A 26,071-nucleotide genomic window follows, 5' to 3' on the forward strand; every position below is an offset into this window, starting at 1 on the left:
TGGCGGTGGCTCCCCTCCAAGGACGCGGGGCTGGGAGGGAGGGCTGTGTTTCTGCCACCCCTGGGTGTACAATGCGGACCATCTCCCTCAGGATCTTCAACATCAGCAGCGGGAAGCAGAAGAAGCTTTTTAAAGGGTCTCAGGGCGAGGACGGCACCCTCATCAAGGTCCGGGCCCCGAGGGATGGACACGAGGTCACAGGCCTGGGAGAAAGGGGTGCTGGCTACAGAGAGAGGACCAGGGCCGCCTGTCCTTGTCCAGCTCTGTGGCTTTCTCCTCAGGTGCAGACAGACCCCCTCCAGGATCTACATTGCCACCAGCTGTTCTGACAAGAATCTCTCCATTTTTGACTTCTCCTCCGGCGAGTGTGTGGCCACCATGTTTGGCCACTCAGGTGAGGGTAGTCTCCATACTCCACCTCTGATACTTGGCCTCTTTTGGGACTCAGCAGAGCTGCATGGGCCCTGCTCACGAATGGGCCTGCCTCTGATGCTGGCTGAGCCTCGGGTGAGAATTCAAGTTGGCTCACTGGCCCTGCTCTGTGCTCCTTTCCAGAGATTGTCACTGGAATGAAATTCAGTAATGACTGCAAACATCTCATCTCCATGTCTGGGGACAGGTGAGTGGAAGCAGCTTCCCTGGGGGATGGAGTCTCATCTGGGCCCTGGATGTCTCCTGCCTCTTTCCTCTCTTCCGTCTCCGGGCTTGGTGGCCGTGGTCTCTGGGATGTGGGACTGCACAGGGATACTTGTGGGCTGAACCGGACCTGGCAGTAGACGGCTGCCCAGGGAGAAGGGACTGATGACACTGCCCTTCCCAAAGGCTGTCCTCCCCTCCCTGACCCAACTCTGTGCTTCTGTCCCAGCTGTATATTTGTGTGGCGCCTGAGCTCAGAGATGACCATCAGCATGCGGCAGCGACTGGCTGAGCTGCACCAGCGTCAGCGAGGGATCAAGCAGCAAGGACCATCATCACCCCAAAGGGCTTCTGGGCCCAGCCGGTTATAAGAGGAGCTGGGCCCAGATGGTGTGCTGCAGTCTTCCTGGCCCGCCCTCCCGGGCCCAGGATCTGTCAGCCAGACACTTCTTCCTCCCAAGACCTACCTTCTCACATGAAGTCCACCTGGTGCCCTCTTCCCCGACTCAGCCTCCTTTCCCTCTGCCCTTCCTTGTCACGGACTCAGGCGCAAAGTCCCCCTAGTGCTCTCAGCTGGAGCAGCTCTCTCGTCAGATAGTGACAAGGAGGGAGAAGAGGAGGGGCCGGAAGAAGAAGAACTCCCTGCTCTGCCTGTTCCAGCCAAGAGCATCAGGAAGGAGCCAGGTCTGTGGGGCTCAGGTCTGAAGGAGTCAGGTGGCCTCCGCGTATGGAGCAGCGACATGTGGGCTGCCTGGAACTGTGGGGTTGTGGCAGTGCTGTGGGGGGCGGAGCTCTGCGCATGGGTGGGCAGGAGCCACACCCTTTGACTGACTGTTTTTGTCTGGCCTCGGTCCCTAGTTCAGCCCTGCCACGAAGCCTGTCCCATTGGGAGATGAGTCGGGTAAGTCACCATCCTAAAGTCCAAGGGAGGGCCTTGGGGTGGAAGGGGGTAAAGCAACTACGGATCCCAGTGAGGGCCCAGGGGAGCTCGGGTACTTCCTGCGTGGGCTCCACGAGGTCAGAGGACCAGGGTGAGGTTGGGACAGGAAGGGGTATGTCACCGGTCAAACAGAACTGAAATCGGGAAATCTAAGGTCCCAAGAGCAGCAATGCAGAGAGCGCGCCCTGAAGCTCGCAGGCAAGGAGGCCAGCTCAGGACGCCCGAGCATTTGTGAGAGCAGTGAAGCTCCACCTTCCTCAGGCAGAGACCCTTGCACACATGTGTTGGGGACCCCAACCAGAAAGGTATTTTCATGGCTACTTCATCACTGTAGTTTTGCTACTGTTATGAATCATCATGTAAATAACTGATATGCAGGATGTATTTTCATTGTTACAAATTGAACAGAATTAAAGTGTAGTGATTCTTCACAAAACAACATGTAAATATATACTGTGAAATATTTTTTTGAAATCATTTTATTTGGGACTCATACTAATATCACAGTCCATACGTACATCAATTGTATAAAGCACATTTGTACATTCGTTACCCTCATCATTCTCAAATCATTTGCTCTCTACTTAAGCCCCTGGCACCAGCTCCTCATTTTTCCCCCTCCTTCCCCCCTCTCCCTTCCCTCATGAACCCTTGATAATTTAAAATTATTCTTTTATCATATCTTATACTGTCTGACGTCTCCCTTTACCCAATTTTCTGTTGTCCATCCCCCAGGGAGGAGGCTATGTGTAGATCGTTGTAATCAGTTCCCCCTTTCTACACCACCCTCCCTCCACCCTCTTGGTATCTCCACTCTCACCGCTGGTCCTGCAGGGATCATCCATCCTGGATTCCCTGTGTTTCCAGTTCCTATCTGTACATCCTCTGGTCTAGCCAGATTTGTAAGGTAGAATTGGGATCATGATAGTGGGTGGGAAGGAAGCATTTAGGAACTAGAGGAAAGTTGTGTATTTCATTGTTGCTACACAGCCCTGACTGGCTCGTCTCTTCCCCGAGACCCTTCTGTAAGGGGATGTCCAGTTGCCTACAGATGGGCTTTGGGTTCCCACTCCGCATTCCCCCTCTTTCACAATGATATAATTTTTTGTTCTTTGATGCCCGATACCTCATCCCTTTGACACTTTGTGATCACACAGGCTGGTGTGCTTCTTCCATGTGGGCTTTGTTGCTTCTGAGATAGACGTCTGCTTGTTTACCTTCAAGCCTTTAAAAATCCAGGTCCTGTATCTCTTGATAGTGGGGCACCATCAGCATGATTCACCACATTTGCTTATGCACCCATTTGTCTTCAGTGATCATATCGGGAAGGTGAGCACACAATGGTAGGATTTTTTGTTCTTTGATGCCTGATATTTGATCCCTTCGGCACCTCATGATCACACATTTTGTGTTCAGCAATCGTGTTGGGAAGGTGAGCATCATGGAATGCCAGTTTAATAGAACAAAGTATTCTTGCATTGAGGGAGTACTTGAGTGGAGGTCCAATGTCTGTCTGCTACCTTAATACTAAACCTATAAATATATGCACCTATATCTGTTTTTCCATCCTCATATATAAATATATTTACATATGTACATGCCTTTATTTAGACCTCTATAAATGTCCTTTGCTCCCAAGCTCTTTCCTCTATTTCCTTTGACTTTCCTCTTGTCCCACTGTCATGCTCAGGCTTTATTTGGGTTTCAGTAATTCCTTTGGTTACATTACCCTTGATCAAACTCTACCAGGCCTCTTACACCCTCGTCACCACCGATTTGGATCACTTGTTCCCTGGTCCGTGGGTTTGTTAACACCACTACCTTTCCCCCCACCTCCCCCTCTCCCATGTTCCCCCCCAGAACTGTCGGTCTGGGTGTTTTCTCCTCCAGATTGTTCATCCAGCCTGTCTTATTTAGGCAGACTTGCGGAGATAATAGCAGGCACACACACACACACACACACACACACAAAAGACAGAGCAAAACCAAGCGACAAAACAACAAAAAGCCAATGACAAAACAACAACAAGCAAAAAAGAAAAACTTGTAGTTCGTTCAAGGACTGTTTGTTGGCTTTTAGGAGTGTTTTCCAGTCGAGTCTAATGGGGTGCCAAGCCCTGGCCCCAAAGGCTAGTTTTGGTATTCCCTGGGGAATTCGTTGCTCTGTTCTCCTTGCTGTTCTGTTCCCACACCCTTAGTGTTTGGCCTCGATGTGATGGGATCAGATTGGGTGCAATTCCCACACTGTATCTCCAGTGTTGTCCCCTGTAGGGTTATGGGTCAGTGAGGGATGCCATGTCTCATAGTGGGGTCAGCCATATGGTCTTCTCTGTGGATTGGCTGCTCTGAGCGGGAATATTGTCCTCAAGGGTTGGTAGGCCAGGATGTGCTCCACTCTCTCTTCCTCCCCCTTCATTTGCTCCCATGTGCTTTGATCAGACATGTCCCTCTCCCTGAGCTGTAGATTCAGTACTGTCCTCTGAAATAGATTCTTCTCAGGGGAGGGGCAACGGTCCACATAGTTGAGATTGGGGCCGGACCCTCAGACCTCTCCACTGGTTTCCTACTCCATACCGACATGTTGCATTTACATCTTGGAGCACCGGGTTGAAATCTGGTCCCTCTTTCCCTGTGGAGATATAAACAATACCCTCCTCTTAGGTGGGTTAGTGCCCTATGTCCCAACTACCCATCTCTTTTTTATTTTTATCCTTTCCCCGCCTCCTTTTTAGTTGGCTATCATATATATCCCTGGATTTGGTCTAGTCACTACCATACTACCTGGTCTTCAACTCCAGGAATGTTTGTATATAATAGCTTTTTCCCATGCCCCTTTTGCATTTTTTTAAGCTTACCTCGGACTCATGTTGTACTTGTCCTTTTGTGCTTGGCTTATTTCCCTTAGCATGATTTCCTCCAGTTCTTCCCATGTGGCGATGTGCTTCATACGTTCATCATTGCTTTTTAGTGATGTGTAGTACTCCATTGTATGTATGTACCAGTGTTATAATCCACTCATCAGTTGATGGAAATTTGGGTTGTTTCCAACTCCTTGCAATTGTGAACTGTGCCGCGATGAACATTGGAGCACATATGTCTGGCCATGGTTTGTTTCTTGCTTCTTCTGGGTATATGCCCAGTAGGGGGATTGCTGGGTCATTTGGTAGCTCAATTTCCATTTGTTTTAGGTATCACCACATTGATTTCCATAGTGGTTGTACATACCTACAGGTCCACCAGCAGTGGATGAGAGTTCCTGTCTCCCCACAGCCCCTCCAACACTTCTTGCTTTCTGATTTTTTGAATTGGGCTACCTTTGAGGGTGTTAGGTGGTACCTCATTGTTGTTTTAATTTGCATTTCTCTTATGGCTAAAGATAAGGAACATTTTCTTATATGTTTATTGGCCGTTCGGATTTCAGACTCTTTGAAACTTCTGTTCAGGTCCTTTGCCCACCTCAGCGGGAAATTTTTTTTTTTTCTTTTGGGAAGCTAGCAGAGTACTGTAGATTTTAGTAATAAGGCCTTTGTCTGATGTGTCATTGCTACAGATGTTTTCCCAGTCCGTGGACTCTCTTATTACTCTCTTGGTGATTTATTTCGATATACACAGGTGTTTTATCTTGAGTATATACCACTTGTCAATTTGTGCCTTCTCTGTGTTTGTGTCCTTCCCTATTTCTGATAGCCTCTGTATTCCCTGTGCCAAAGAACTCAAGTTAGTCCCAATTCCCTCATTGATGGCCCTGATAGTGTGGGGTTTTACTTCAAGGTCTGTCATCCACCTTGAGTTTATTCTTGTTCATGGAGTGAGATAAGGGTCTTGCTTCATTTTTCTGCAGGTAGATATCCAATTTTTCCAGCACCACTTGTTGAAGCGGCATCTGCTTCCCACTGGACATTTTTTGGGCCCTTATCAAAGATCAGTTTTCTGTATGCTGATGATTTTATCTCTGAGGTTTCAGTTCTTTTCCATTGGTCTGAGTATCTGTCACACCAATACCATGCGGTTTTGACAACTGTGGCTGTAGAGTATGTGCTAAAGTCAAGTAAAGCAAGCCCTCTCACTGTGTCCTTCTTGAGGAGTCTCTGCTAATTTTGGGCTTCTTCCCTCTCCATATGAAGTTGGTAATCAGTTTTTCCATTTCTTTGAAGAAAGATGAGGGTAATTGTATCGGGATTGCATTAAACTTATATAGTGCCTCGGGCAGAACTGACATCTTTACTAAAATGAGTCTTCAAATCCACGAGCATGGGATATTCTTCCATTTGTTGAGATTGCTCTGGGTTTCTTGTAATAGCGTTTTTGTAATTTTCTTCATATAGCTCTTTTGTTTTTTCAGTCAAGTATATCCCTAGATATTTGAACTTGTGCTTGGATATTGTGGAGGGTACCACCTTTTTGATCTTTACTGTGGTCTTATCCGATGTGTATAACAGTCCGATGGACTTCTGTTTGTTGATCTTGTGTCCTGCCACTCTGCCAAACTCCTCTGTTGCTTCCAGTACTCCCGTTGTGGAGCTTTTGGGACTTTCCATATATAAAATCAATCATCTGCAAATAATGATAGTTTCACCTCTTCCTTCCCCAGACGAATACCTTTGGTGTCTTTTCTTTGCCTTATGCTGTAAGCCATAACCTCCCGTACAATGTTAAATAAGAGAGGGGACAAAGGGCATCCTTGTCTGGTCCCCCTTTTCAGTGAGATTGTGTGCGTCTTTTCTACATTGACTACCATGTTGGCTGTTGTTTTTTGTTTTTTTCATGTATAGCTTGTATTGTCTTGTGGAATTTTCCTTCTGTTCCTATCGTCTCAAGTGTCTTAAACAGGAATTGGTGTTGGATATTGTCGAATGCTTTTTCTGCATCTATAGATATTATCATGTGGGTCTTATAGTTTTTCATGTCAATGTGGTGAATGATACTAATGGTCTTTCATATGTTGAACCATCCCTGCATCCCTGGTAAGAATCCCACTTGGTCATGGTGAATTATTTGTTTTATATACTTTCGTATTCTATTGGCTAGTATTTTGTTAAGGATTTTTGAATCGATGTTCATTAGGGACATTGATCTGTAGTTCTCAATTCTTGTGAGATACTTGCCTGGTTTTGGTATCAGAGGTGTACTAGCTTCGTAGAAGGAATTCGGGAGTTTGCCGTCTTCTTCTATGTTCCTGAAGAGTTTGTGTAAGATTGGTGTTAGTACTTCCCTAAGTGCTTGGTAGAATTCTCCAGTGAATCCATCTGGTCCAGGGGATTTTTTTTGTTGGTAATCCCTTGATAACCTGTTCTAGTTCTCCTATTGCTATGGGTCTCTTGAGGTTCTCGACGTCTTTTGGGGATAGTGTAGGGAGGGATTGTTTTTCCAAGAATGTGTCCATGTCTTCCAAGTTGTTGAGTTCATTGGCGTACAGTCCTTCCTAGTACTGTGTAATTATCCGTTTGATTTCATTAGGGTCTGTTTTAATGTCCCCTCTTTCATCCCTCATTCTTGCTGTTGAAATCTGGTCCCTCCTTTCTTTGGTTAGGTTTGCCAGCTGTCTGTTGATTCTGTTTATCCTGTCAAAGAACCAACTTTTAGCAGCATTAAATATTCCATAGTTTTATTATTTTCTCACTCCTGAATCTCAGCCCTAATTTTTATTATAACTTTTCTTTTGCTATTAGTGGGATTGTCCTGCTGACTCTGCTCTAGTTGTGAATTTTTTGGCTTGCATATCAATCATGAGTCTCTCTTCCTTTTTCAAGTGTGCATGTATTGCTATGAAACTTCCTCTGATAACTGCCTTTGCTCTGTCCTGTAAGTTTCGGTACATTGTGTTCTCATTCTCGTTGGTTTCTAGAAATTTCCCAATTTCATCTCTGATCTGTGCCACAATGCACTCTTTTTGCAGTAGAGAGTTATTGATCCTCCAATTGTTTGCTCTTGTTTTCTTTGTCTTCCTTTTGTTCATTTCCAGCCTTATGGCACAGTGGTCAGAGAGAGAGAGGTCTGTAAGGATATCAATGTGTTTAAATTTATGTAGATTCGCCTGATGTCCCAGCATGTGGTCTCTGCCATGTGGGCTTGAAAGCCATGTGATTTTTTTTTTTTGTATTTGGATGAATAGCTCTGTAAATGTCTATCAGGTCAAAGAGTCTAATTGTAACGTTTAGATCTCTAGCTTCCTTGTTGAGTTTCTTTCCCAGTGATCTGTCTTTCTCAGTGAGGTGTGTTGAAGTCACCTATTACAATTGTTGAGGCTGTGATTTCTTTTTCCAATTTTTGGAGTGTTTGGTTGACATATTCATCAGGTCTCTCATTTGGGGAATATATCTTTAGAATGCTTAGAGGTTCTTAGTCAACCATTCCTTTGAGCATTATATAGTTTCCTTCCTTATCTCTTTTTATGGCTTGCAATTTGAGGTAAATTTTATCTGAGATTAGGATTGCAACCCTTGCTTTTAAATGAATTCCTCTTTGCTTGGTATGCCTTTCTCCAGCCTTTGAGCCTCAGCCTATTTTTGTCTGTAGCCTTGAGATGTGTCTCCTGCAGGAAGCAGGTTGGTGAGTTGTGTTTTCGAAGCCAGTCTGCTAGCCTCAGTCTTTTAATGCCTGAATTCAGGACACTGGTATTCGTGGTTATTATCTCCATCTATGGACTCTGTGATGTCATCTTATACCTTTTATGTTGGGTGTTTGCCTACCTTCATTTCTCATTAGTGTGTTGTGCATGTTTGTGTCTGTGTATCATTCTTGACTTCTTTCCATCCTTAAGCCAATGCTATCTTGGGGTCTATTTTCTCTTTGTTGACCTCTGGGTGAGGTTGTTCTATGTGGCGGTCTCTTATTTATGCTTGATGAGTGCTGTTCTTCTGTCCATACTGGGTTGGCAAGGATCTTTTGTAGGGCTGGGTTTCTTATAACATATTCTTTGAGTTTTTCCTTGTCTGAGAAGACTCTTACTTCTCCATCTATCTTGATTGATAATTTGGCTGAGTAGAGTATTCTTGGGTTTTCATTGTTTTCCTTCAATTTTTGGACTATGTTACTCCACTCTCGCCTCTTCTTTATAGTTTCTGCTGATAGGTCTGAGCATATTCTTATTTGGGAACATTAATATGTGATTGCTTGTTTTTCCCTAGCTGCCCTCATGATTTTCTCCTTTTCCTCTAAGTTGGATAGTTCAACTATTATGTACCTTGGTGAGTTCTTGGGATTTAGTCTAGCTGGTGTTCTTTCAGACTCCTGAATGGTTGCCTGATTTTTATTCATTAAGCTGGGGAAGTTTTCATCCAAGAATTCTCTCATTATGGTTGCTGATGACTTCTTTGTTGTACCTTCCTCTTGTAAGCCAATAACCCTAATGTTGTTCCGCTTCATAGCATCAGACATAGCTCTTGGGTTTTCTTCAGCTTCTCTGATGATCTTATTAGATTTTTGTTTGCATTTGTTAAACACTGCTTGGCTGTCCTTCAAGTCACTGATGCAGTTCTTTGTTTGCCCCAGTCCATTCTCAGGTCTGTTAGTCTGCTATTGGTTTTTTTATCTCCTCCCTAAGCTCTTGTACTTCCCTTTGTTGTACGGACTTTATCTCCTGTTTCATTTCATCCTTTTTCTGTATTGTTTCCCTCATATCCCTCATATTGACTCCAAGCAGCATTTGAAAATTTCTTTCTGTGGCAGCTCATTGTCTGCTTCTTCTATGCATGTCGTTATGTTCAGGATGTCTTCTGCCATTGCCTTTTGTTTCTCCTGCTTTTGTGTCTATGAGGTCCTTAGAACTGATTGGTGTTTGCGTTGCTTTGTTTAAGCTGAGCCAGGTGTCATTTTCCAGGTTGTCTAAGAGCACTGGCTTTCTCTGGGGGACTTGTAGGAGTGCTTCCTCAAACTGCCTACAGATAATTTCCCTATGGAATTAGCCTACCGCTTTATCCTCCTGTGGCTTCCCTCTCAGGGAAGTGCCCCTGAACGCTGGTCTGTTGCCTGCTTTGGTGTAGACTACCGAGAATGGTGGGCAGAATTGTTCTGGCTAGGTAGATCATTGTGGAGGTTGGGCAGAGGTTCCTGCAGCATCTTGAAATGTTGGTGAGCGTTGGCCGATTTGCCTTAGGCCGTGTGACGCACTAAGGTAGGAGGGAGGAAGTTCCCTCAGTCACTTGGGACAACAGGAAAAATAGGAGCTCCCCCAGCCTCGCAGGCAGGAATTCTCCAGTTAGAAGTTGGGAGTTCTCCAGTTGGGCGGGATATCTCCTGGTGGAGGTTGGCTGGAATTTCCCAATCCTCGGGCTACGCTGCAAAGGGCAGAGCTCACCTAACTGGGTGGGGCGCAGGCGGAGATGCCCTAGGCTGAGGGGAGTGTTTTGGACATCAGCAGTGGTGTGTGAGAGAACAGGGAAGAGACAAAGAGAAGAAGAAAATAAACAACTAAGACTGCTGAGACTGGGGGGTTAGAGAGAAGAGAGGGAAACAAGAGTAACAATACAGCTGAACCCTGATCCCTGCCTGTGCGGCTGCAAGGGTTTAATCCCTGCCCTTGGCGTAGGCAAGCTGTGATGTGTTGATATTAAGCTCCTGCTCTGGCTCCAAATGATCAAAGCCTAGCTGGCCTCCACTGTGGTAAGCCAAAAGCCCCCAGCTCCTCAAAACGCTGTGTGACTGCGCCTACTTATCTTTAAATTGCTCCTCCTGCGATCCAGCTGTGTTGAATTTCCTGCTTAGTTACTCTCCTCGGCTGATTTCTGTGGAGTCCCTTTGGTATATGTTACTTAGTCACCCTCTTCCCGGAAGTCAAGACAGCAGGGCATGGATCTGTTTGCTCAGACTGTGAAATAGTTATTTCTAATGACAAATAATTGAAATGTGTCTTGAAGCATGGTTTAGCATAGGTAACAGTCTTCATGCCAGGCCCATGCATGTGGGTGTATCTGCATGTGGGTGGACTTGCCTGGAGATGGATAGAGGAGAGGTGTCTCGATTCCTAAGACCATCGGAAATATGTTTTCTGATGGTCTTAGGCAACCCCTGTGAAAGGGTCGTTCGACCCCCCCCCAAAGAGGTCTTGACCCACAGGTTGAGAACCACTGTGTTAGTGGAAGATGGCTCTTGCCAGACAACACAGATTGGCAGATGGACGGACAGACCGATGTGTACAGCAGGGACCAGGCATCCCCACACCTCCTCTCCCCCAGCTCCTGGGCCAGCAGCAGCAGTTTTCGGGGTGGTGGTGGTGAGGTGTCTTCAGGGCATGCTGACTGGTTGCAATGTCCAGTTTGGGTCCTGCCTTTGTCCTTGGTGCAGTGAAAGGACTTTGGAGCCCTGTGCAGGCTGTCCCCAGTGCAGGGGACTTTTAGAGACACCTCTCTCACAGGCGAAGAGCAGGGTGAGAGGATATTGGGTGATGGCAAGGGTAGAGCTCTGGAACCAGACTTACGTAGACTGTGGGCTTGGCCAAGGTACACAAACCTGTGCTTCCATTTCCTTGCCTGTCAGAAGTGGATAAGAGGTTATTGTGAGGATGAAGTGAGTGAATACTTAACGTTAGTGAATGCTAATGTTAAGGGCATACAGAGCATGCAGTAAGTGCTATCTGAGGGTATGTTGATGTTCCTGCTGCCCCGCTCCCCACACAGGAGACCGGGTTCCTGGGCCCAGCGCCTGAATCCAACCATGGACCCAGAAGAAGGGGCCTCTGGGCTCAGCCTGGGGTGGCGCTGAGTGTTCGCTCCATGCTGGACCTGCGGCAGCTGGACACACTAGTTCCGAGCTCTCAGAGCTCCAACAAGGACTCTCTGGCCAAAACCCTCTCTGGTCCTGGGAAGTCTGGTCAGCAAGCCCCTGAGGCCTCCCACGCTAGCCAGGTGAGTCAGCTGCAGCCTCGGTCTGGCTCTGTTCTGCAGTGCTCAAGGTAACCCAAGCTGCAGGGGTGGGTGGGGTGGGGGTGTGTGTGAGCAGATGGTGGTTGGGGTGGGCAGTGGGGAGAGGGAAAGGTGGCCTTTGTCTTGGGTGTGGTGACCTGGAGGACCGTTGGTGGTACCTGGTGGCTGGACATTGGCAGCCCAGGGCACTGATCTCAGAACTCCAGCTGGGGCCCAGGCTGGCTTTTAGCTCCCCTCCATCAGTCCTAGCCCAGCCGCTCACCAGGGACCCTTCTACCATCAGCCACTGCAGTAGTGTGCCTTTGTGTGTTCCCAGAATGAAAAGCCCCTTTGGCCATAGTTTTCCCAGTTCTGTTCCTGCTCCCACGTTATCCGATTGTAGTCCCATGAGGAAGGGGTCTTTGCCCAAGATCTGGAGTCTGCTACTATAGAAGATGGGACTGTCTACCCAGAGCTGAGTGACAGCCCCACCCTGGATACCAGGCAAGGGTCTTGCCCTGGCCAGCCTCGAGGGGTCAGGCAGCCCCCAGTTTCCCCTTCCTGTGGAGTGGTTTGCACTCTTTACTCCCTGAAGGCTGTTCAGGGAGGGTTCTCAGGGCTAGCCTGCCTCCTCTTCCCTCCCTCCTCTGGCCCGCTCACAGGCAGAGTTTGAGAAGGAGGCTGTGGCCTGCCGCTGTCGACTCACTGCGCTTCCTCTCCATGCCTTGTCGCAGTGAGTTCCAGGTGCAGGCCCCAGTCCGCGGGGCCCTGGGGAGGGTGTACCCAGGCAACAGGGGCTCAGAGAAGCACAGCCCGGACAGCGCGTGTTCGGTGGATGACAGCAGAAGCCGTCTTTCCAGCCCTGAGCACCCCAATGAAGGTGAGGCCAGCAGAGTGAAGGGGGGGGGATCTGGTGGCAGATGGGGGCAGAGCAGTGTGATACCTATCCCCCGCTCCCCACATCCAGACTCTGAGAGCACGGAGTCCCTGAGTGTGGATGGCATCTCCTCAGACCTTGAAGAGCCAGCTGAGGACGAGGAAGAAGGAGAAGAGGAGGAGGGAGGCACTGGCTCCTACAAGCTGCAGGAAGGCAGCCCCCATACTCCGGACCAGGAGCAGTTTCTCAAACAACACTTTGAGACCCTGGCCAATGGGGCAGATCCAGATGGGACTTAGGGCTCAGCACTTGGCCAATGCAGATGGCTCTTCTCCCCACATGACCTAGCTGAACAGGAATGTCCAAGGGCAGAATCCCACCCTGGGCTTCCCTGCAGGGGAGGTAGAAGGCTGGGGCCCGCCCACTGTCTCCATTCTTTATGTCTGTCCCCCTGGCAGGGGGCCCAGTCCGGGTGCCAGAGAGGACAGAGTCTCGGAGCATCTCTTCATGATTCCTGCAGCAGGTGCAGATACCCCCACTCAGGTGTGGAGACTGCCTAGGGCTCCCGGAAGGGCCCACCCTGCCTCCATAAGGGCATCTGTCTGCCATGTCCATGACGGTTGGGGACAGTTGTCTTGGCCCTGTGCCTGTCCTCCCTCCTGGCACCTTGGCCTGGTGGAGCACTGAGCCTTGTCCAGGCCTACGTTCACATTTCACCCCACAGGGAACCATCACCAGCAGCCTCCAGCCCAGCCCTACAGTCCAGACCCGTCCAAGCACCACAGGTGTCTGGTGGCGGAGCTCCAGGACAACATGCGCCGGGCCATGTGGCTCTACCATGTGGTAAGTGTGTCCCCTGGCAGGAGGCGCCCGGACTGTAGTGCCAGCTGCTGGAGATGCTAAGATTCCTGGACAGTCGTGATACGGTCTGTCCTCTGCTGGTGGGCCAGTCCTGGGCAGTGGATGAGAGCCTAGGCAGAGCTATTGATCCAGTGCTATTTGGACACTTCTGGCAGAGAGCTAGACTTGTTCCAGTCACCAAGGACCACCCTGAGCGAGCACCTGCCCTAGTTTCCTCAGGAGGAGCCCAGTGGAGACGTACGGGTGAACTTATCATTATGTTCCTAATATGGTATATCTGCAGTTCAATGGGTGCTGAGTACTTTGACTAATGGCAACAAGATCAGTTATCGGAACTGCCAATGCTACAGTAGGTTGGAATGTGGGGACAAAGTTGGGCAGGAAACAAAGCCTTGCTGTTACAAAGCGGCCAAGTTTCGGCTACGTGTCTGAGGCCAGGGTCTTATAGGCTATCGGCTCTAAACATTACCCTGTGTCCTGCAGTCCCTATTACCCAAAATCCCTGCATTCTACTTTATAGCCACCTTCACATTCGTTGTGACTCCTGATTCAGAGTGATTTTCCAGGACAGAATAGGAAACCCCACCAGGATTTCCAAGGCTGCGGATCTTTATGGTAGCAGCCAGATTCATCTTTCTCCTGGGGAGATGTCTGGTGCTTTTCTAACACCAAACTTGCAGTTAGCATCCACAAGTTAAACCCGTGCACCAATAGGGTTTCTGTTTGAGTTTTATAATTATCAACTGCTATTAAATCTATTCTGATATATAGTGATCAAATGGACAGAGCATAACTGATCCCTGGAGTTTCTGTTTAGTGGAAAGCCTCACCTTGGTACTGGTGGTTTCAACCTCTGACCATGAAGTTAGCAGACAAAACAGAATACAACCCCTGTTCTCCTCATTGTGAGGGTGCAGCTAAAAAATCACTGCTATCTATTAAGTTCTGGGGTTAGTGACCCTTTGGGTCACAGTAGAGATGTCTCCTTGGATTTCAGAGATTGCAGATCTTTGTCCAAATAGAAAGCCTCCTCTATCTCCAGAGAAGCATCTGGTGGTTAGAACAGTAGACCTTACAGTTAACAGCCCGTCTTGTTATCCACTTACACAAGTGTGTTGTGTGAGGACGCAAAACCAAACCAAACTCACTACCTTCGAGTCCATGTTGACTCCTAGTGACCCTCTTGGATAGACTAGAAATGCTCCTGTAGGGTGCTGAGGCTGTAACTCAATGCGTGTAGACATCCCCAACAATCTAACAGGTGAGGACTTGTGGAGGAAAAATATTACCTAAGGGGGTTAATGGAAGGGTGACTGGAGTCTGTCCCCGGAGGAACAAGCCCTACTGGCCATCGAGGCAATGCTCATAAAATTCTTTCCTAGGTGGCAGCAGCAGCAGCAGCAGCAACCTGGTTAGTGGAGACTCTCTATGTAATCCAGAGCCTGCATAGTGTCACAGAATTAACAGTTGAAAATGGAAAGCTTGAGTTACATTCATTTCCCTTGGGTTCAATCCACATGGGAAGAGTGAATCCTGCCGCAGGAGTGAGCATAGAACTATAGGTGAGGTGAGAACTAGCTACCTGGCCACTGGTCACGTCTCCAAGAAGACAATGGTGTTGATTTAAGCCTAGCAGTTTTCGGAATGTTGCCCAAACATCTGAGCAGGGTGGATCCAGTTTGCATGTAGTCTTGCTGGCTAACCCAGATGGAAGTGCATCTATCAAATTCTCACTGCCATCGAGTGGAGGGTGACTTTTAGTGCCACCATGGGACAGGGTAGAACTGCCTTTGTGTATGTTTTGGTGACTGGAACACTTTTCTGTTATTAGCAGAACTCTTCTTTCTCCTGAGATAAGGGCCAATGGTTATATTTTTTGGCCATTTTCTTAGCAGCCCTATTTTACACCCATTCCACCACCAGGCTTCCTGAATTGTGTTAAAATAGGAGGAAAAATGGCAATCTAGCTGCTCCCACTTTAGGTGACCCCCTGTCTGTCATAGACTTCTGCTACATTGGTTTCCCAGGGATGAGAGTTTGGAAATAACCTCAGGCCTTTCTTCTGAGGGACCTCTGGATGGATTCATATAGCCACTCTTTTGCTTAGTATCCAATCCCATCAACTTGAAATAACCTATAGGCATGATTAGGTAATTAATTGACTAAACACAAAGTGGATGATGTGGGGAGAATTATCAACCCTATTTTTCAAACAAGGAAACTGAGGCACACTAAGACACCCCTGGAGTTGGAATAGCCCTCATGCAGAACTAGGAAGTTTGATATCTAGGCAGTGAGCCCTCCTACTCAGTCACAATCACCGACTACTCAGAACTGTTTTGGAGTCAGGAGAAACTATATGTAGAGACCCCACAAAGCATCAACATACAGGCTGGATTCTGCAGGGATCAATATATTAAAGATACTTTCTTGATTTTGCATCACTTTTATCGCTATCATTCTACTCATACAACCAAAACTCAGTCCCAGGCTGATGGCAACGACAGTAACATGACTGTTCTGTCTGACTTCTACAGTAACACACATAGACCATCTGAATAGACCCTTTGATTCTGTGCCCCTCTCCCTCCCATAGACAAAAATGCAGCCTGCAACAACCCAAAACCTTCAGATTAAGAGGTTGTCAAAAGTTTAGAAAGTGCTGTCAATACCCTGAAAAACTAGCCTGCAAAGGAAAAGACACAGAATCAAAAGCTACAAGTGAAAAAAAGAAGAAGAAGCTCAAGGTGAGTGGAATTCAGACAACCGAGATCAATGAAAATAGTAGAGCTTCTCACAGTGGTTCATGCTGTTTTAGTGGTAGCCAGGTTCAAGCCACATTGGCCTGAATCAGGGTCACCACCCAAATATCAAGGCTTCTGAAATTCCTAGTACCCCGTGTCCTGCAGTCCCTATTACCCAATAATCCTGCTGATTCTAATTTATAGCCACCTTCTCATTCGTTGAGACTTCTGATTCAGAGTGACTCTGCAGGACAGAGTAGGAAACCCCACCGGGATTTCCAAGGCTGTGGATCTTTATGGGAGCAGCCAGCTTCATCTTTGGCCTGGGGAGTTGTCTGGTGCTTTTCTAACACCAAACTTGCAGTTAGCATCCAGATCTTAAACCCCTGCATCAATACAGTTTCTGGTTGTGTTTATAATCAACTACTGCTATTAAATCTATTCAGATATATAGTATATCAAGTGGACAGAGCAGAACTGATCCCTGGAGTTTCTGTTTACTGGAAAGCCTAACCTTGGTCTTGGTGATTTCAAACCGCTGACCATGCAGTTAGCAGGCACAACACTCTACACCCCCTGTGCTCCTCAGTATGAGACCCCAACAAAAAAATCACTGCTATCGAGTCAGTTCTGAGGTTAGTGTGACTATGGTTCACAGTAGAGTTGTCTCTGTGGGTTTCTGAGATTGAAGATCTTTGTGGAAATACAAAGCCTCTTCTTTCTCCAGAGAAGCATCTGGTGGTTCGAACTGTTGACCTTACAGTTAGCAGCCCGTCGTGTCATCCACTTACACAAGTGAGTTGTGTGAGGACTCAAAACCAAACCAAACTCACTATCTTCGCATCCATGTTGACTTCTACTGACCCTATTAGATAGAGTAGAACTGCACCTCTGGGGTGCTGAGACTATATGTCAATGAGTGTAGACATCCTCAACCATCTCCCAAGAGAGGACGTGTGGAGGAAAATTATTACCTAAGTGGTTTAATGGAAGGGTGACTAGAGTCTGTCCCCTGAGGAGCAAGCCCTATTGGCCATTGAGGCAATGCTCATAAAATTCTTTCGTAGGTGGCAGCAGCAGCAGAAACCTGGCTATTGGAGACCCTCTATGTAATCAAGAGCCTGCATAGTGTCACAGAATTAACAGCTGAAAATGGAAAGCTTGAGTTACATTCCTTTCCCTTGGGTTCAATCCACATGGGAATAGTGAATCATACTGCAGGAGTGAGCATAGAACTATAGGTGAGGTGAGAGCTAGCCACATGACCACTGGTCACGTCTCCAGGAAGACAATGGTGTTGGTTTAAGCCTAGCATTTCCCTGAATGTTGACCCAAACATCTGAGTGGGTGGATCCAGGTTCTATGCAGTCTTGCTGCCTAACCCAGATGGAAGTGCATCTCTCAAACACTCACCGCCATCGAGTTGAGGGTGACTTATAGTGTCACCATGGGACAGGGTAGAACTTCCCTTGTGTATGTTTTGGTGGCTGGAACACTTTTCTGGGAGTAGCAGCCCTCTTCTTTCTCCTGAGATAGTGGCCAATGGTTACATATTTTTGACCATTTTGTTAGCAGCCCCATTTTACAACCATTCCACCACCAAGCCTCCTGAATTGTGTTAAAATAGGTGGGGGAGTGACAATCTAGCTGCTCCCACCCTTGGCGACCCCCTGTCTGTCATAGAACTCTGCTCCATTGGTTTCCCAGGGCTGAGAGTTTGGTAGTATTACACCAGGCTTTTCTTCTGAGGAAACTTTAAATGGATTCAAATAACCAGTCATTTACTTAGTAGCCAAGCCCCTCATCTTGAAACAACCTATAGGCGTGATTAGTAATTTAATTGACTAAACACAAAGTGGATGATGTGGGGAGAATTATCAACCCTATTTTTCAAACAAGGAAACTGAGGCACACTAAGACACTGCTTGAGTTGGAAGAGCGCTCATGCAGAACTAGGAAGTTTGATATCTGGGCAGTGAGCCCTCCTACTCTGTCACAATCACCGACTACTCAGAACTGTTTTGGAGTCAGGAGAAACTATATGTAGAGACCCCACAAAGCATCAACATACAGGCTGGATTCTGCAGGGATCCATGTATTAAAGATACTTGCTTGTGTTTGCATCACTTTTATCCCTATCATTCTTCTCATGCAACCAAAACTCAGTCCCAGGCTGATGGCAACGACAGTAACCAGACTGTTCTGTCTGACTTCTACAGTAGGACACATAGACCATCTGAATAGTCTCTTTGATTCTGTGCCCCTTTCCCTCCCATACACAAAACTGCAGCCAGCACCAGACCCGAAACCTGCAGATTAATAGTTTCTCAAAAGTCTAGAAAGAGCTGTCAATACCCTGAAAATCAACCCTACAGAGCAGAAGACACAGAATCAAAAGCTACAAGTGAAAAAAAAAAAGAAGAAGCAGCTCCACGTGAGTGGAATACAGACAACCGACCAATGAAAACAATAGTTTCTCACAGTTGTTCATGCTGGTTTAGTAGTAGCCAGGTTCAAGTCACATTGGCCTGAATCAGTGTCTCCAACCAAATCCCTAGCCTTCTGAAATCCCAAGTACCCTGTGTCCTGCAGTCCCTATTACCCAATAACCCTGCTGATTCTATTTTATAGCCACCTTCTCGTTCGTTGAGACTTCTGATTCAGAGTGACTCTGCAGGACAGAGTAGGACAGACCACCGGGATTTGCGAGGCTGCGGACCTTTATGGGAGCAGCCAGCTTCATCTTTGGCCTGGGGAGTTGTCTGGTGCTATTCTAACACCAAACTTGCTGTTAGCATCCAGATGTTAAACCCATGCACAATAGGGTTTCTGTTTGAGTTTAATATTTATTCACTGGAATTAAATCTATTCCGAAATATATGATCAAGTGGACATAGCAGAACTGATCACTACAGTTTGTTTTTAGTGGAAAGCCTCACCTTGGTCCTGGTGGTTTCAAACCACTGGCCATGCAGTTAGCAGGCACAACACACTACAACCCCTGTGCTCCTCAGTGTGAAGTCCCAACAAAAAAATCACTGCTATCAATTCAGTTCTGAGGTTAGTGTCCCTATGGATCACAGTAGAGTTGTTTCTGTGGGTTTCTGAGATTGAAGATCTTTGTGGAAATAGAAAGCCTTCTCTCTCTCAAGAGAAGCATCTGGTGTTTCAAACTCTTGACCTTAGAGTTAATAGCCCATCGTGTTATCCACTTACACAAGTGTGTTGTGTGAATACTCAAAACCAAACCAAACTCACTAACTTCGAGTCCATGTTGATTCCTAGTGACCCTCTTGGATAGAGTAGAACTGGTCCTGTGGGGTGCTGAGGCTGTAAGTCAATGAGTGTAGACCTCCTCAACCGTCTCCCAGGTGAGGACTTGTGAAGGATAAATATTACCTAAGGGCGTTAATGGAAGGGTGACTAGAGTCTGTCCCTTGAGGGGCAAGCTCTACTAGCCATCGAGGCAATGCTCATAAAATTCTTTCCTTGATGGCAGCAGCAGCAGCAACCTGGTTGTTGGAGACCCTCTATGTAATCTAGAGCCTGCATAGTGTCACAGAATTAACTGCTGAAAATGGAAAGTTTGAGTTACCTTCCTTTCCCTTGGGTTCAATCCACATGGGAGGAGTGAATCATGCTCAGGAATGAGCAAAGGACTATTGGTGAGGTAAGAGCTAGCTACATGCCCACTGTTCTTGTCTCCAGGAAGACAATGGTGTTGGTTTAAGCCTAGCAGTTGCCTGAGTGTTGACCCAAACATCTCAGCATGGTGGATCTCATTTGCATGTGGTTTTGCTGCCTAACCCAGATGGAAGTGTATCTCTCAGACACTCACTGCCATCGAGTTGAGGGTGACTTATAGTGCCACAATGTGACAGGGTACAACTTCCATTGTGTATGTTTTGGTGGCTGGATCACTTTTGTGGGAGTAGAAGCCCACTTCTTTCTCCTGAGATAGGGGCCAATGGTTAAATATTTTTGACCATATTGTTAGCAAACCCATTTTACACCCATTCCACCACCAGGCCTACTGAATTGTGTTAAAATAGGGGGGAAAGTGGCACTCAAGCTGCTCCCACTCTTGGCGACCCACTTTCTGTCATAGAACTTTGCTCCATTGGTTTCAGAGGCATGAAAATTTGGTAGTATTACACCAGGCCTTTCTTATGAGGGACCTCTGGATTGATTGAAATAGCCAGCCTTTTGCATAGTAGCCAAGCCCATTAACATTAAATAACCTATAGGCTTGATTAGTTATTTAATTGACTAACCACAAAATGGATGATGTGGGGAGAATTATAAACCCCACTATTCAAAAAAGGATACTGAGGCACACTAAGACACCACTGGAGTTGGAAGAGCGCTCATGCAGAATTAGGAAGTTTCATATCTAGGCAGTCAGCCCTCGTACTCAGTCACAATCACCGACCACTCAGAACAGTTTTGGAGTCAGGAAAGACTGTATATAAAGACACCAGAAAGGATCAATGATCAGGGTGGATTCTGCCGGGATCAATGTATTAAAGGTACTTGCTTGTGTTTGCATCAATTTAATCCCTATCATTCTTCTCATGAAACCACAACTCAGCCCCAAGCAGATGGCAACGATAGTAACCAGTCTGTTCTGTCTGACTTCTACAGTAGGACACATAGACCATCTGAATAGATCCTTTGTTTCCGTGCCCCTCGTCCTCCCATAGGCAAAACTGGAGTCAGCACCAGACAAGAAACCTGCAGATTAAGAGTTTGTCAAAAGTCTAGAAAGAGCTGTTAATACCCTAAAAAACTAGCCTGCAGAAGACAAGACAGATAATCAAAAGTTAAAGTTAAAAAAAAAAAAAAGAAGGAGCTCCAGGTGAGTGGAATTCAGACGACCGAGACAAATGAAAACACTAAAGTATCTCACATTGGTTCACACTGGTTTAGTGGTAGCCTGGATCAAGTCACATTGGCCTGATTCAGTGTCCCCACCCAAATCCCTAGGCTTCTGAAATACCTCGAGTTCATGTTGACTCCTAGTAAAATGTAACTCAAGCTTTCCATTTTCTGCTGTTAACGCTGTGACACTATGCTGGCTCTAGATTTCATAGAGGGTCTCCACCAACAAGGTTGCTGCTGCTGCTGCCACCAGGAAATAATATTAAGAGCATTGCCTCGTTGGCCAGTAGGGCTTGCTCCTCAAGGGCCAGACTAGAGTCACCCTTCCATTAACCCCGTTAAGTAATAATTTTTCTCCACAGGTACTCACCTGGGAGATGGTTCAGGATGTCTGCCCTCATTGAGTTACAGCCTCAGCACCCCACAGGAGCAGTTCGTCTATCCAAGAAGGTCACTAAGGGTCAACATAGACTCAAAGGTGGTAATTTTGGTTTGGATTTGAGTCCTCACACAACACACTTGTGTAAGTGGATAACAAGACAGGCTGCTAACTGTGAGGGCAACAATTCGAATCACCAGATGCTTCTCTGGAGAATGAGGAGGCTTTCTATTTCCACAAATATCTTCAATCTCAGAAACCTACAAAGACAGCTGTACTGTGATCCATAGGGACACTAACCTCAGAACTGAATCGAAAGCAGTGATTTCATGGTTGGGACTTCACACTGAGAAGCACAGGGGTTGTAGTGTGCTGTGCCTGCTAACTTCATGGTCAGTGGTTTGAAACCACCAGGACCAACATGAGGCTTTTCACTAAAGAGAAACTCTAGGGATCAGTTCTGCTCTGTCCACTTGATCACTACATATAGGAATAGATTTAATAGCTCTGGATGATTATAAGACTCAAACAAAAACCCTATTGGTGCAGGGGTTTAACATCTGGATGCGAAATGCAAGTTTGGTGTTAGAAAAGCACCAGGCAACTCCCCAGGACAAAGATGAAGCTGGCTGCTCCCATAAAGATCCACAGCCTTGGAGATCCAGGGGGGTTTTCCTACTTTGTCCTGCAGAGTCACTCTGAATCAGAAGTCTCAACGAATGAGAAGGTGGCTATAAAGTAGAATAAGGGTTATTGGGTAAAAAGGACTTCAGGACACAGGGTACTAGGAATTTCAGAAGCGGAGGGATTTGGGTGGAGACACTGATTCAGGCCAATGTGACTTGAACCTGGCTACCACTAAATCAGCGTGAACCACTGTGAGAAGCTCTACTGTTTTCATTGGTGTCGGGTATCTGAATTCCACTCACCTGGAGCTTCTTTTTTTCACTTTTAGTTTTTGATTGTGTGTCTTCTCTTCTGCAGGCTATATTTTCAGCATATTGATAGCTGTTTCTAGACTTATAACAAACTCTTTATCTGCCGGTTTCGGATCTGGTGCTAGCTGCAGTTTTGTCTATGGGAGGGGGAGGGGCACAGAATCAAAGGGTCTATTCAGATGGTCTATATGTCCTACTGTAGATGGCAGACAGAACAGTCTGGTTACTGACGTTACCCTCCTCCAGGGACTGAGTTTTGGTTGCATGAGAAGAATGATTCAGATAAAAGTGATTGAAAAACAAGCAAGTATCTTTAATACATTGATCCTTGTGGAATCCAGCCTGAACATTGATCCTTTGTGGGGTCTTTACATAAAGTCTATCCAGACGCCAAAACAGTTCTGAGTAGTCGGTGATTGTGACAGAGTAGGGGGACTCACTGCCTAGATATGAAACTTCCTAGTTCTGCATGAGCGCTTTTCCAACTCCAGCAGTGTCTTAGTGTACCTCAGTTTCCTTGTTTGAAAATTGGGGTTGATAATTCTCCCCATATCATCCACTTTGTGGTTAGTCAATTAAATAACTAATCACGCCTATTGGTTATTTCAAGTTAAGGGGCTTGGCTACTAAACAAAAGGCTGGCTATTTAATCCATCCAGAGGAACCTCAGCAGAAAGTTCTGGTGCAAAACTTCCAAACCCTCAGCCCTGGGAAACCAATGGAGCAGAGTTCTATGACAGACAGGGGATCGCCAATAGTGGGAGCAGTTAGATTACCACTTTTACCCCTATTTTAACACAATTCAGGAGGCCTGGTGGTGGAATGGTTGTAAAATGGGGCTGCTAACAAAATGGTCAAAAATATGTAACCATTGGCCACTATCTCAGGAGAAAGACGAGGGCTGCTTATCCAAGAAAAGTGTTCCAGCCACCAAAACATACACAAGGGAAGATCTACCCTATCCCATAGTGGCACTATAAGTCACCCTCAACTCGATGGCAGTGAGTGTTTGAGAGATGCACTTCCATCTGGGTTAGGCAACAAGATTACACCCTACGAGGATGCACCGTGCTCAGATGTTTGGGTCAACATTCAGGCAACTGCTAGGCTTAAACCAACACCATCGTCTTCCTGGATATGTGACCAGTGGCCATGTAGCTAGCTCTCACCTCACCTAGAGTTCTTTGCTCACTCCTGCAGCATGATTCACTCTTCCCATGTGGATTGAACCCAAGGGAAAGGAGTGTAACTCAAGCTTTCCATTTTCAGCTGTTAATTCTGTGACACTCCGCAGGCTCTAGATTACATAGAGGGTCTCCACCAACCAGGTTGCTGCTGCTGCTGCAACCTAGGAAAGTATTTTATGAGCATTGATTTGATGGCCAGTAGGGCTTGCTCCTCAGGGGACAGACACTAGTCACCCTTTCATTAACCCCCTTTGCTAATATTTTTCCTGCACAAGTCCTCACCTGGGACATGGTAGAGGTTGTCTACACTCATTGAGTTACAGCCACAGCATCCCACAGAAGCAGTTCTAGTCTATCCAAGAGGGTCACTAGGAGTCAACATGGACTCGAAGGTAGTGAGTTTGGTTTGGTTTTGAGTCCTCACACAACACACTTGTGTAAGTGGATAACACAACGACCAGCTAACTATAAGGTCAATAGTTCGAACCACCAGATGCTTCTTTGCAGATAGAGGAGGCTTTCTATTTCCACAAAGATCTGCAATCTCTGAAACCCACAGAGACAGCTGTACTGTGATCCATAGGAACACTAACCTCAGAACTGAATCGATAGCAGTGCTTTTCTGTTGGGACCACACCCTTAGGAGCACAGGGGGTGTAGTGTGTTGTGCCTGCTAACTGCATGGTCAGCGGTTTGAAACTACCAGGACCAAGGTGAGGCTTTCCACTATACAGGAGCTCTAGGGTTCAGTTCTGCTCTGTCCACTTGATCACTATATATCGGAATAGATTTAATAGCAGTGGATGATTAGGAGACTCAAACAGAAACCCTATTGGTGCAGTGGTTTAACAACTGGATGCTAACTGCAAGTTTGGTGTTAGAAAAGCTTCCGACAACTCCCCAGGACAAAGATGAAGCTGGCTGCTCCCATAAATATCTGCAGCCTTTGAAATCCCCCTGGGTTTTCCTACTCTGTACTGCAGAGTCACTCTGAATCAGAAGTCTCAACGAATGAGAAGGTGGCTATAAAGTAAAATCAGCAGTGTTATTGGGTAATAGGGACTGCAGGGCACAGGGTACTAGGAATTTCAGAAGCCTAGGGATTTAGGTGGAGACACTGTTTCAGGCCAATGTGACTTGACCCTGGCTACCATTAAAACAGCGTGAACCACTTTGAGAAGCTCTACAGTTTTTATTAGTTTCAGGTATCTGAATTCCACTCACCTGGAGCTGCTTCTTTTTTTTCACTTGTAGCTTTTGATTCTGTGTCTTCTCCTCTGTAGGCTAGTTTTTCAGGGTATTGACAGCTGTTTCTAGACTTTTGACAAACTCTTTCTCTGCCGGTTTTGGGTCGGGTGCTAGCTGCAGTTTTGTCTATGGGAGGGGGAGGGGCACAGAATCAAAGGGTCTATTCAGATGGTCTATATGTCCTACTGTAGAAGGCAGACAGAACAGTCTAGTTACTGTCGTTGCCATCCTCTTGGGACAGAGTTTTGGTTGCATGAAAAGAATGATAGGGATAAAAGTGATGCAAACACAAGCAAGTATCTTTAATACATTGATCCCTGCAGAATCCAGTCTGAACATTGATCCTTTATGGGTCTTTACATACAGTCTCTCCTGACTCCAAAACTGTGCTGTATAATCTGTGATTGTGACTGAGTAGGAAGGTTCACTGCCTGGATATCAAATTTCCTAGTTTTACATGAGTGCTCTTCCAATTCCAGCAGTGTCATAATGTGCCTCTATTTCCTTGTTTGAAAAAATGGGGTTGATAATTCTCCCCACATCATCCACTTTGTGGTTAGTCAACTAAATAACTAATCACGCCTCTAGGTTATTTAAAGTTAAGGGGAATGGCTACTAAGCAAAAGGCTGGCTATTTGAATCCATCCAGAGGAACCTCAGAAGAAAGTTCTGGTGTAATACTTCCAAACTCTCAGCCCTGGGAAACCAATGGAGCAGAGTTCTATGGCAGACAGGGTGTCGCCAAGAGTGGGAGCAGCTAGATTGCCACTTTCCCCCTTATTTTAACACAATTCAGGAGGCCTGTGGTGGAATGGGTGTAAATTGGGGCTGCTAACAAAATGGTCAAAAATATATAACCATTGGCCACTATCTCAGGAGTAAGAAGAGGGCTGCCACTCCCAGAAAAGTGTTCCAGCCACGAAAACATACACAAGGGAAGTTCTACCCTGTCCTATAGTGGCACTATAAGTCACCCTCAACTCAATGGCAGTGAGTGTTTGAGAGATGCACTTCCATCTGGGTTAGGCAGCAAGACTACATGCAACCTGGATCCACCCTGCTCAGTTGTTTGGGTCAACATTCAGGCAACTGCTAGGCTTAAACCAACACCATTGTCTTCCTGAAGACGTGACCAGTGGCCAGGTAGCTAGCTCTCACATCACCTATAGTTCTTTGCTCACTCCTACAGCATGATTCAATATTCCCATGTGGAATGAACCCAATGGAAAGGAAAGGAACTCAGGCTCTCCATTTTCAGCTGTTAATTCTGTGACACTTTGCAGGCAATGGATTACATAAAGGGTCTCCAATAACCAGTTTGCTGCTGCTGCTGCTGCAACCTAGGAAAAAATTTTATGAGCATTGCCTCGATGGCCAGTAGGGTTTTTTCCTCAGGGGCCAGCATCTAGTCACCCTTCCATTTACCCCCTTAGGTAATATTTTTCCTCCACAAGTGCTCACCTAGCAGATGTTTGAGATGTCTACAGTCATTGAGTTACAGCCTCAGCACCCCACAGGAGCAGTTCTAGTCTATCCAAGAG

General features: G+C 46.5%; 1 protein-coding gene across 1 annotated transcript in view; it reads left to right on the forward strand.

Moving 5' to 3' along the window:
* The window catches only part of LOC142428582 (mitogen-activated protein kinase-binding protein 1-like), a 32,934-nt gene extending 15,908 nt beyond the window's left edge, over positions 1-17,026 (forward strand). The window contains 14 exon segments of the mRNA XM_075533423.1: positions 92-173; positions 292-394; positions 556-619; positions 866-1,000; positions 1,184-1,316; positions 1,478-1,537; positions 3,326-3,340; positions 11,191-11,418; positions 11,753-11,919; positions 12,150-12,295; positions 12,383-12,592; positions 12,751-12,835; positions 13,017-13,135; positions 16,965-17,026. Of these exon segments, the coding sequence (XP_075389538.1) occupies positions 92-173; positions 292-394; positions 556-619; positions 866-1,000; positions 1,184-1,316; positions 1,478-1,537; positions 3,326-3,340; positions 11,191-11,418; positions 11,753-11,919; positions 12,150-12,295; positions 12,383-12,592; positions 12,751-12,835; positions 13,017-13,135; positions 16,965-17,026 (1,609 nt within the window).
* The last annotated feature ends 9,045 nt before the right edge of the window (positions 17,027-26,071 follow it).

The sequence above is a fragment of the Tenrec ecaudatus genome, chromosome 16 (genome assembly GCF_050624435.1).
Source record: "Tenrec ecaudatus isolate mTenEca1 chromosome 16, mTenEca1.hap1, whole genome shotgun sequence".
Taxonomy (NCBI): domain Eukaryota; kingdom Metazoa; phylum Chordata; class Mammalia; order Afrosoricida; family Tenrecidae; genus Tenrec; species Tenrec ecaudatus.